A 12,923-nucleotide genomic window follows, 5' to 3' on the forward strand; every position below is an offset into this window, starting at 1 on the left:
AGTGCCTGCTGAGAAAAAACAACTAAATGTTCATTGTAAATTTTGCTTCCCCACCCTGTACAAGTAGTAGTTTATATTTTTTATGCACTTTTTCTCTTGCATGCCATTTTTTAAATGCCACTTTGTTTGGGTTGTTATAATTTCCAAGTTAAATTATTTTATTTAAAATTTTAGACTTATCTTCAATTCTTGTGCCATTTATTGTGGACGGAAAAGTAAGATTTTCATTGTGCAGGGAAACCTGTTTACTGTACACATGACAATAAACACTTTGAATCTTGAATTCCAAAATCCTACTTCGTGAAGAACACTGATGTTACAAGGGAATGTAAAATATTAGTTAGACCTATTGTTATTATTACTATTTATTATAATCCTTATTATTATTAGAAGTAGCAGTTGTAGAAGTAGCAGCATTGTAATTATTATGTATAGTCTATGTATAAATGGCATAATCTAAATTCAAATTAAACTTGGAAAAGCAGTTATTTAGTATAAGATGGTTATTTTATATATTGTATGCGCAAGATTTAATGATTACACCTGCCACAGTAAAACCTCAAACCTTAACCTAGAAAAAAGGTTACCAGCATCAGATACTGGCCTAATATGATGCAACAGTATGATACAGTACGACACTAATTCATAATGACCTTTGTACCATAGATTATACCATTATATCATCAAATTTAAGGCAAACCCAAATGTGATTATTAATGAATTAATCATTGGTTGGTTCAATTTAAGAAACACCATAGCACATAACATTCAAGTGATGTTTATTTCTTAAACATAGATGAAGTTCAGGATATGTGCAGATAACTGTGCTGTGATAATAACACACATTGTTGGCATCAGTGGTCCATTTGGCAAATGATAAACAACCTCCACAGAAACTTGGCGGTTACGTAAAAAAAATCTCTGCAGCCTCCTTTCACCTTAACAGACGTCAGTGCTGGCGTTGTGTGCATGTTGATCTGCAGTTGGACTGTGTTTTAAGTAGAGGGACTTTAATGTCTTGCCTTTTGTCTTAGTTTAAGGACACTTAAGTTTATCATGTTCATAGTTTGGGCCATTTTTTCTTTGGTTACTCACCAAATGAAGTGCATTTATATTACAAAATACATATATTGATGGAAATAATCCCTCAGTGTACAGAACGAGGTAGACTGGACAGTAAAGAGTGACAATTAGTTGAACAGGAGCTAATCTTTGATTAGGTAACACTGTTTACAAATATGTAGTAAAATATACCAGTGGGAAAACATTACTCCATGTAACACAGATTATCACTGTGTCCCAATTTCTGGTGAGGTTACATTTTTGTATTGCTGGCAGCAGACATCCAATATGGCATCCAGGACTTGCACTATGTCACTTCAAAACTCTAAACTCTTCAGTGTCACCTGAAAACATCACATAACAGTAAGAATCAACAAACATGATCTAGGAACAAATCGACAAGTAAAAAGAGCCTCTTGTGAAGACACTTGAGTTAATTAACAATACTGAAAAGAGGATGTGTGCTACATTTTAAACAGGCAGGTAGGTAGAGTTGTAGTCAGACTGTAAAATTATACACATTACTGTGTCGTCCTTTAAAATTGCTCATAAAACAGAATCACGATCCTGAGTGAGTATCGACACTGTCTTCAAGAGAACTCATTCAAATATGTTGCAGATGATGGTGCCTGGAGTGTTCAGAGTCAGACAAGGCTGTGTCCTTCAAACAGTTATGCACCATCTCTGCTTAAGTATTACCAGCCATCAATCCACTCACTTCTCACACATCCCCTCTGCCAACAGAGGGAGTGGGGGTGAGAAGAAAGTCGACACAATCTTCAATAAAGTGCACATCCTCAGTCTTTCTATGCATGTGTTTCCTCCTGAGACCCAACAAAGAAGCAGACTTGTTGTGGAGAGGAGGGTGAAATGTGGTGCTGCAAAGAGGATGAAGACGAGGATGAGGAGGTAGATTTGGGGATCTCCCAGTAGTTGCCATGGAGATCAAGGGAGGAAAGAGCAGGTGGTTTGTCCCTCTCCATGGGGCTGTCACATTCTGTCGTTAAAGGTGGAACACTCAGGCACTTCCTCAAGCCCGCCTCACTGAAGAGTCAAACAGGAAAAGAGGTTTAGGTCAGAAGATCTGGGTTTTTGACAGTTTAATGTAGAGTCTTTTTATGACCCAAACTCCAACTAAACTATTATAGTCTATATCTTCCATGTTATGTTACTGCTAGGTGTCAAATACACCTGGAATTTGTCTTTTGACATTTCCAACTCTGTTAGCACTGCTGTTTGGTACATCTGATAAAGCCATTGTTTCCCCAAACCCTTAATGCCACTACACAAGTCGGATTGTGCCTTTGTGACTTTTATACTCTCTTCATATTACACACTGTAAGTAGAAGCTGAATTGTCTACTCAAAAGACTTTGCTTTGTTCTATTGACTGAAAGATTAAAATCTCAATTCAACAACTGAATTGACAGTTCTTTAGTAATTGTTTAAGCAAATAAAAGAGATTGAAGCACAACTGTGTGGCTAAGTGATTTATTTTTATTTGTTCCAAATGCTGAGAGAAAACTGGTAAAACAGTTCAACTTCCATGATTCAAATGACAATGGAAAGTTTCAGTACACTGTTGCCCATAATTTTGTTGCAGTAATTTTGTTTTCAGACACATTCGTCTTTTTATTCCTATTTATACACATCAGTAATCACCTTTAACCACAGGCAATGATTACATATTAAGTCACAGTTACACTTTATCTATCCAGAAGAAATCACATGTCACAATCATGTCGAGAGAAGGGGTACAAATATTTTATTCCAATTTTGGAGGCAACAGTATAGTTTCCAGAAACACACTGACATTTTTCCCAAAACAAATAATGCTATAATCTTAAACCACTTAAAAAAAAAACAAACTGTGACAATTTAACAACTCTCTGAACAGCATCTGTTTTACCTGTTGGCGTTGGCTCCTGGTCCTTTCCAGGCCTGTCGGTACACGTCTCCTGCCATTCCAAACAGCCAGCGCACATCAGCTGGTACTTCTGGGATCCACTCGACAAACCTGCAGCAGAGATGTTATTAGCAACTTTGGAAAACTCAAGTAAAATATTGTCCTTGTGGAGAACTGCACTCACCTCTGAGCTACAGAGTATGCTGACTGTACAGGAAGTGTGTATGGCATGAGCATGTAGGAGGCCACTCTCATCGGTAACATGTCAGACACCTTGGCATACAGGCCAGCTTTATCCTGACAGGCCTCACAGAACACTGACACACACACAGACAACAGAACAAGTGAGAAAAGCTATGAAATCTATCTGACCAAATTAGTTACCGTTATATGAACACAATATACAACAAAGGCCTAGTTGTGACGAATTTCAACCCTGAAATATTACACAATACAGAGCACACATTTTTCAAGGTCAAATTCAAGCACTTTTTAAGCACTTTTAATTGTCATTTTCAAATTTTTCCAGCACAGTACCTTATTGCCATGGTAAAATACATATCTACAGGAATGCAAAAACTCATGATTTTTTTCACTTTTACCACAATGATGTATGTTGTATTGTGCTATAAACATCTAAAATTACGCTTCATAAAAGGAAAAAGTTTAGAAATTAAAGGAGAACACAAAGTTTTATCCAAAAAAAGGGAAGCCACTTGGCATTCTTCAGGCACAGTGAGACAAAGATTAAGATAAAAATGTACCTGGAGTCGACCTGAGAGCATCTGTTAACTTTCTTTTTTGACATAAAGTTTTATTTTTCTTAATGTATCACCTCTCTGTAAAGTAGCTTTGGCTTGACATCTAACCTGACAGAGTTAATATTAAATCACTTCACAGAGTTATAATTGCAAGCACTATCACTTAAACTGAAATTCAAGCACTTTTCAGACCTTGAAAACACAACATTGAAATTCAAGCATTTTTAAGGACCCATATGAACCCTGATCATAACATGAAAGGGGGCATTACTTTATCTGTTCACTTCATTGAAACCACTTTGAACTGCAACATTAAAATGTTTAAGATGAAACCAAACCTTTTTTAATTGGTGTAGGCAGAGCAAGCTGCTCATCCAGCCACCAGTGCTGTTTACGTAGTAGGCGAAGCCTGCGGAGAACCCACTCTTTGGTGGTCTCTGTGTGCTTACAGCAGCAGTTGGGTGGGTTTTCTTGCAGGGTGGGGCCTGATGTTGGATGCTGGGGCATCAGGAGGTCTGCCATCATAAAACATGATATCAATGACAAGTTCCAAATTCACAGTTACTTGATGTGCTTGTGTTTTTGATTAATCTGCCATTTATTCCATTCTCAGCCCCAAAATTTTGAAGTTTATAATCAAATATCAAAAAGAAAATTATTCAAATCAACAATTTTGAGCTGTAACCTGGAAAAGTTTCAGGATTTCTGCTTGAAAAAAGCAGATATATTCAAGATAAATTATTTAATGTAATTACTGATTTTTTTTGTTTTTTTGACTACTCATGGTAAAAAGGTAGAAAAGTGTATGATATTTACTGTTGTCTTCAAGGAACCGCAGTGCATCCATATAACCACTTTGGCACATTTCTGCCATTACCTGTTGAAAGGAAACAAAACTTAGTGCAGTGCAGAATCAGAGAACTAAAACCTAGCCTCAGTTGTGTGTCCTCTGTCTCCCAGTGCATTTAGCTTATTTTAGCCTTCTGCTAACAGCTAATGTATTAAAACCACTAGATACCTCCTTTCTATTGTACAGTAAACCAACTTGTAATTCAGGTTTATTTTATTACTTTTTATTACTTTATTTATTATTTTGCTGTTTTTGGTTCTATCAATCATTCTACTATAATCACTATGTCATGGTCAGTTTGTAACATTACATCATACCTTTGGGTTTCAGTGTAAGAGGACACTGACAGAACCAGCTGAGGTGCCAACCCCATGGCTGCAATGGTCAGACCTGGGGTCATAGGTCACCACTGCTATGTGAGTGTTTGAACTGATGACTCAACAACAGGTCACTGACCCAAGCGTGGACCCATTGACCTGTTCTTTAAGTAGCGCGGTGCCGAGAGGTAATTCCTTAGGAATGTGCTAACACCAGAAATGCCAGTGTAACAGAGACTTCTCATCTGAGTTACATAACGGCAGGATCCAGACGACATTCTGCACATGTGAGGGGAGCGGGATCGGGCCAGACCATACTGCGACCACATAAAACAGCTCTATCCCACCAGGGTCAAAGCTCACCTCATCTTAAAGGTTACACCATCAGCGGTGTATGAATACTGTCAGTAATCCTGCAGTACTCGGGCTGGGCATCCTAAAACCACATCTGCCTGCCTTTGGGAGTACGATCTTACCCTGGTCACTGTTAGTTGAACAGATGTTTTAGATTAATTACTTACTGTCACTTTTAGCTTCAGCAGCTGGGTGTTTCTTAAAACCGGAAGCTGAAAGTAGTCTACAAACCTCTTGTAACGTGTGGAGTCATGTGTGACATCAGGCCTGTCTAACAGTCACTGTATATAATAGAATCCCATGACTCATGCACCTTGTTAATCTTACTTTGTATATATACTTTATATGTGCATTTGTTCTATCTGTATATTCTAGTATTTCTTTGTACTTTTATATATTGCCATTATTTTGGGGTTTTTTTCAGTACAGTTTTTATTGTGATTTTATATACAGTCTTTCTTTTTGCACCTTAAGAATCTGCTGCTTAACTCATTTTCATTGTTCCTTTAAGTGACAATAAAAACCTATTCTATTCTATTCTATTCTATTCTATTCTATTCTATTCTATTCTATTCTATTCTATTCTATTCTATTCTATAAAACATAGGCACTGGGTAAAGACTAGTCTGAGTGCTCTAACTTCTTGTTCACTTCATATATATATTCACTATAGTTGGTCTTTTCCATGGAAAAAATGTTGAACAGTACATGACTCTGTCATGTTCAGTCGGATAAATGATTACCATTCATGCCAAGGTGTGAATCTAATCTTTAATCTGCCTCTATACACCTTTACCTTTCAACATCCAACATTTCCCCATGCTGCTCTAGTGTCAGATACCTTTGGTTCTGGTGGGAATAAAGCCCTCCCGACACGGTACATGTTGCCCAGGTTCATCTGGATGCTGGTGTTGGTGAAGCGTAGCTCGTGGAAGCTGGTGGAGTTGTCCTTAGGACAGATGTCGCTCTCTCCAGAAAAGGGGGAGATGGTGATGGTGTTCTTCAGCTCCGACTGGGGCAGGTTGTCACTGATGCCCCCATCAACATAACGCTATAAACAATGGCACGGGAGAACAAACAAAAGTTATCTTTGGCCTCTTTTACCACAATCATCTGTTAAGAATAGTTTAATAAATGAATCTGTGTCAATCTGAAACAAACAGGGTGTTATTCTGTCTTAATCTACCATTAAAAGGAGGTCACACAGTTGTTTGTAACTACAATTTTAGTCATATATTTTATTTCCCTGCGGCCTGAAATCACAGAAAACACTTAAGCTTTTAAAGAAACTAGAATTACAGCTAAATTTGAAGACCTTCCCTCATGGCATTTTTGTGGTTCGAGGGTAGTTTTTGTGACCTACATATTACAAAAACATCTTGAGAGGATATATATATATATATATATATATATATATATATATATATATATATATACACACACACACACACACACATCTTGAGAGGAGATATATATATATATATATATATATATATATATATATATATATATATAACATTTATTTTTTTCATATGTAGTTCATTTGAAGTCAAAGATGACCTGATTCAATTTCATGGTCAAACATTCAATCAGGGTCACTGTGGCATCACAAAACACTTTTTTGGGCATAAATCATGAATTCATGCTAATTATGGCATGACACAAATATGTAACAGAACAAAATGAGAACATTATGACTTTTTCCGCAAAAAGTCACTGTTACTGTAAAATCGCAATGTTCTGTACAAACAGATTTTTGTCCATTAATCAACTCTTATGCCTCTATAGTTGAAAACAGAAAGTCGTTTGACTGGAATCACAAATGTAAATACAATGACAATGTCCATTTGGCTAAAATATACACTTAACATCTTCCACTAAATCCCTCCAAAATCCTCACATCTCATAATAAAGGTCTGGACAGTGGACACACATGGGTATAAACAGCAGATTCACTAGTTGCATACCACCATGAGGCTATAATTGTAGTTTATGTAATGAAATGCTCTAGTTCCATTTCGTATGTAATTCACCTGGAATGTCTGAAATTGAAAAGGTTTCTCATTTCAAAGTCTTAAAATGTCATTGAGCAGGAATTAACCTTATTCTAAACTGTAAAACCCCATTCAGCCTGGCAGAGACGTTGGCACGCAATGAGAAGTTTAACCTCTGTGTGTTTGGAGCTGACAAAATATAGGTCAATGTGTAAATGGAGGTCAGGACTATAAATATAAATATAAATAAATAAATAAAATATTTTTAAAAATTACAATAAAATAAATAAATAAATAAATCTATTTACTGTATATTTCATGCATTTCGTGACCTATTAATTGAAAGCAGCAGATATTTAAGGCTAAAGGAAATGTCAGTTATTTTAAACTGATGATTATTTTCATTTGTAAGTTGATTAAATTACTGTAATTGTGTCAATTGAGAAGCTTTGAATAGACATTCTATCCTAAAAAAAACTTAACTGTTTTGTTTTTGAGAAAATATGAAAAAATTAGGCCTGTATTTGACTTATACACATTCTGTCAGGCTTTAATCTATAATACTTACAGTATTCTTCTAATAATACTTTGAGCCCAAAATACCATGTGTTGCAAAAATGCACATTCGTGTCAACGTGAGTCAGTTATTATGGCTCTGAGCCAACAGGGTGTAAAGCTACCACAAAGAACATAATGTACAGACTCCATAGATAAAGCCAGAGGACAGAATATGTACACACATGGCTTCTTACTGTGTAAACACTTCCCCTTGGTAGAACTTCTCTCTCACATTTTGTTCCCTGTAGATTTTTTACCCATTAAACTTTGCCACAAAAACTGAAACAAAAGTTTCTATTCAGGGTGAAAAGTGGTGAAATAGCCACAGATTTGTTTAACAGAGAGGATGTGTTTTATTGCTGTGATCCAGAGTGTGAATGGAGCCTTGTTAATTGGACATTTTCATTGATCTACATACTATGTGTGTTTATTTAACACAACCTGTGTGACATACATTCACTTAAGTGTTGTATTTTAAAGATGGTCCCTTATGCTTTCATTTCATAGATTTATAATGTTAATTCATATGATGATTAGTTTTATCTGACTTGACAGAGACACACTTGAACTTTGTAATTTGTTATTACTGTATCTCTACATCTGAATCCATTCTGGCGGACGCAGTTATGATTACTCTCTGACTTGGGATCATGAGTTAAGAGATGTTTCTGAATCTGTCTAGATGAGTTCACTGTCAAAGTCCAACAGCAGCTGATAAGAGCTGACACTGAAGGAGTCACTGGGAACTAACAAACTGCAGCGACTGCAGCTTATCACTGGTATCTTTCATATGTATATGCCAATAACAAGTCACTGCCTACTTTTTCATATCTGTTTTTTGTATGATAGATACAAATCCAGGGCAGTCATTTTACATATTTGTAGGCCATCATACAGTTTTAAAATGGGATCCAATATCAGCTGCATTTGACATTTTGCTTGTAACACTTTTCTAATACTGGTCTGCATGCATTTATCTGTCTCCAAGGTCTAAGACTTCCTTCTCCTTTTTGTTCACGTGGTTGCACACTTCCCACTGACTAGGTCTGATCAGTTAATATTTAAAATAGATAAATGTGAATTAAAGTGCAAACCAAAGCTAAACCTTCAATGGGAGAAATACAAGCACAGATACGTACCACTCCTCTGAAGGATGGAGGTATCAGCCCACAGTAGACGGGGATGAAACAGCTACAGATCAGTGCCTGTGGACAAAGGGCAGAGTTAAACTAGCACAAAACATTTTCTAGGAATTTCACATTTGTAACACCCAAAATAGTATTTGAACAATTGTGTATGACTCAGTTCTCGTCACCTGGATCAGCTCCTCTCTGGAGTTAAAGTCAGACACCAGAACATTCTGTCCATCAGATACTCTGGTCAGTGACACACACAGCTGCCCTGAGGCCAGAGTATGTGCATCAGGGGGCAGATCTCGATCCAGGCCTGACCTTAGCACCTTGACCAAGTTGAAAGTAGGGTGGAGAGGACCCAAATTCCTCTTCCTGGCCTCTTTGGCTACGTCGATCACATCTGCACAGCATTTGGCTGAGAAAGAGAAAGCAAAAGGTAAGACTGAGGAGTTTGGACTTTGAAACTGAAGTCTGTTCTGAGCAGAAGACAGAAATTCTAGCTACTTCTCTGCAAACAAAAACAAAGTAGATGATCAATATTCTGGAAATGTTACTACAAGCCAATGACCAATAGTGACCTGAGTGAACGCTTTTCCAGTGTCGTGACCCCACACAGGGCTCACCGTAACCACTGAACACCAGCCAGTACCTGGGACTGACTGTGAGTGGATATTTAAAGGCAAATATAATAACAATAGATTGGATGATGTCATATTCATGAGCCAATACCACCCTCCGAACTCCATGAAAAAAATCTGCTGCTTCAAAGAAACTATTTTTGACTTTATTAGAAACAAAAGTAATATGTAACTCTAGAAGTGTACGCAAAACTGTCTGTTAAAAGTTAATAAAGGTGGGAGGATTTGTTTTTCCTTTTGGGTTATTACTTTCTTTAACAGTCAACAATTACTAGGCATTGCCCACTACAGAAGCCCAGTTCTACTAATACTGACAGCTCGTAAAACCTTGTATTATCTACTATTCTCTGGTCGATAACTTCACTCAATCCATATTCACAGTTAGTTGGTGATATGAGACTATATGATGGTTCATTCATGAGAGTATGTCAAAGGCTGCCTGAGTCACACTGTTCAGCAAGAACAGACATGTTCTGCTCCAATGACTGCACAACGATGTTGACTATAAACATTTATCAGTGAACACCGTTGTCACCACACTAAACATATGGACTATATTCAATATGTTCAGCTCTGCTCTATTAAGTCATTTGAATTCTTAGCATATAATATAGAATGAAACAATGGTTTAACTGTGATGCGTCATATTGTCACCTTCCTAAAGTAATCGCCTAAGTCATTTTATTTTTCAGATTTTTTTGGGAAACACACACAAAAAAGAGGGGAAAAAAGAGATGATTTAGGCTATAAAAAGTTTTTGTTTTAGGAAGGTGATGATTTGTGAATCTGTTGGACTACTGATTTCATGTACATTTCTTTTAATTATCATGTTGATAATATATTGTCTAGTACATATTGCACAAATTGCTGTTGTTATCCTGCTACTTTTTAATATACCTGAATGGAACAACTGGAACATACAACTTCCCCCTGGGATTAATAAAGTATTCAGATGATTTTGATAATATATACACTTTTTTCCTCTTTTCTTTGTTTAAAAAAGGTTTATCTCAAACTGAAATATATATTTAAAGTTAAACAGTTTTCACATAAAATGAAAACTGTGAACTGAAAGAATAGCTCCTAAAACATATAGGCATACATAAGTATACAACCATTTAATAACATAACATGTCATTTCTCATATAATAACTATTATTATTATTATTATTATTATTATTATTATTATTATTATTATTATTATTGTTATTGTTGCAGTTATTATCTTGTTGTTATGCTATGCAGGCCTTCCGGTGTCCTGTCCCAATTGCTCCATGACCCTCTACGGTGTGTCTTACCGATGGACGCCTGGCTGGCCAGTACCGTGGCGGTCAGGGCTCCGGCAGAGGCCCCGTACAGCTTGGTGGCCCCCCTCACCAGGTAGGGCGCCTTCTCCAGCAGACAGCTGGCGACTCCGATGTGGTAAATCCCCAAAAACCCGCAACCGGCGAAAGACAGGTTCCAGCCTCCGTTTAGGTCGAACATGGCGGGGCATGCCCCGGATGGGGGACCGGAGGGCGGAGAGGACAGGGAACCGAGAGCACAGCGGGTGTGGGTCCTCACACGGTGGTCACCCCAGTCTGGCAGAGGGAGGCGAACTGTGGGCCCACAGGCTGGAAACTGGATCTATGACGGAAGTACAGGGAGGAGGGGCTACTGATGACACATTCAGGAGCAGTCGGAATCCTCACACCCACAATAGAACCGCTCAGTAAACGGTGCTGATTTTGCGGAATTTTTTGCAAATGTAAATTCACACCAGGAATTTTATATTATAAAGTCGCCTGTTTATGAAAGAATTGATGTATCCCTAAAACATGCCATAATAGTGACAGTTTTGGGTTTGAAGCATGTTTTATATTGCATATATGCTAAAGGCTGTGTTTAATATAGTCATTAAATGATACCTTTTCATAAGTTGCCTGTGTTAATATTCCAGTTTTATATCAACCCAGTTTAATAATGAGAAGTCAGCACACAACTTCACAGGTAGTTGCTAATTTAAAAAAAATTACGAGGTACAGTAAAGGTAACACAGAACACGTAGAACAGGATTGGTTTATTACACGTCTGTCACTTTGTGTTTTTCTAGAGGACCAATCACAAGCACAATGTGTAGTGACGCCACAGTACCACTAAACAAGACAAAAATAAGTACACAAAGTTCTACACTTAAACTACACTGGTCTATAAGTAAAACACAAGAATAAAAGTGGCAAAGCTTTACCAAGCTTGAGTCACTAATAAAGAAAAACTGAGTGAAAGATGCCGGTTGGCTGTAGTGTCAAAGATACAGTTTTGGGTCAAAATGTGAAAATATGAGAATTGATAAGAGAATGTCTGTTTGTGTCAGAGCTACCAGATCCAGATCAACACTGCACATTACAATACATTCACTTTTCAGGTTCTCTAGAAGATGTAAAATGTAAATGGACATGAACTAATACATACATGCAATGACACTTTATTATACACATTGAAAACATCAGCTAACCAGCACTATTGTCATTTGTTTCCAGTTCATCTTATTAAAGTGTGTACCATTCAGCACATTTAATCTCTGTGGCAGATCATTTCTAATCTTTGTAGACCAGTGCTACCACTCTGTCTTGTCTTGAGTAGAAACTTAGTCATTCTATTTCGTCTGTGGTGACTGTACATAACAGTTAAAAAGACGAGTAGAAACATGTGGTGAAGTTAAAATAAGGCTGCAGAATGTGGGTAAAATAGAATTAGGCAATGAACTGAAAATACTCAACTTATGTAAATTATATCATTGCCTGATTATACTTTAGCACTAGAATACTTGATTAAATGTTGGCCATGTAATCACAGCTTTACTCTGCATTACCTAAAGGTAACAAATACCGATAAAATAGAAAATGTGTAATATCTTCTGTAAACGGTGATTCAAAATAAAATCAAGTAAGAAGAAAAAATAGCTATTTTGTGGTTACCTGGACTAATAGAATATTCTTTAAAAAAAATCTAAATATAGTGCTTTAAAACAGCAAATAAAGCCATCCATGTATTCATTCAGTAGGGGCTTTAATCTTACAGCATAAAACATGTCTGTGTAAATGTATTATGTCACTTAACACAGATTATCACATGAGGAACAGATGCTGATTACATTAAAAACACACAAAGACAAAGATATTGCCCTAGCTATGGTCTGTAATTCAATAATTTTCTCGATATTCATGGCCAAAGGTTTTAGGACAGACACAAGTTCTGTTTTTTTCAAAATATGCTGCTAGTTGCTTTATATATATTTATATATTTTTTAACCATATAGCTAGCTAAACATATTTAGGCATTGTATAGGTTTGAAAAACTATTATTGACAAA

General features: G+C 36.8%; 1 protein-coding gene across 1 annotated transcript; it reads right to left on the reverse strand.

Annotated features, from left to right (window-relative positions):
• Positions 1-762: 762 nt before the first annotated feature.
• pnpla3 (patatin-like phospholipase domain containing 3) lies at positions 763-11,205 on the reverse strand. The gene is made up of 9 exons (XM_030149133.1): positions 10,871-11,205; positions 9,117-9,349; positions 8,941-9,006; positions 6,091-6,300; positions 4,545-4,605; positions 4,067-4,243; positions 3,152-3,284; positions 2,971-3,078; positions 763-2,106 (listed from the first exon to the last, which is right to left on the reverse strand). Exons 1-9 carry the CDS (start codon positions 11,055-11,057, stop codon positions 1,869-1,871), a joined length of 1,413 nt encoding a protein of 470 aa, XP_030004993.1. The 5' UTR covers positions 11,058-11,205; the 3' UTR covers positions 763-1,868.
• Between the last annotated feature and the right edge of the window lie 1,718 nt (positions 11,206-12,923).

Source organism: Sphaeramia orbicularis, chromosome 12, assembly GCF_902148855.1.
Source record: "Sphaeramia orbicularis chromosome 12, fSphaOr1.1, whole genome shotgun sequence".
Taxonomy (NCBI): Eukaryota; Metazoa; Chordata; class Actinopteri; order Kurtiformes; family Apogonidae; genus Sphaeramia; species Sphaeramia orbicularis.

Bases quoted from the DNA above. Each gene is read 5' to 3' on its own strand.
- pnpla3 (XM_030149133.1), bottom strand. From the start codon at position 11,057: ATGTTCGACCTAAACGGAGGCTGGAACCTGTCTTTCGCCGGTTGCGGG. The intron at 4,606-6,090 runs GTATCTGACACT...TCCTTTCAACAG, and splicing joins TATTCCCACCAGAACCAAAG to GTAATGGCAGAAATGTGCCA. The intron at 2,107-2,970 runs GTAAAACAGATG...TTGACTCTTCAG, and splicing joins CCAGGAGCCAACGCCAACAG to TGAGGCGGGCTTGAGGAAGT.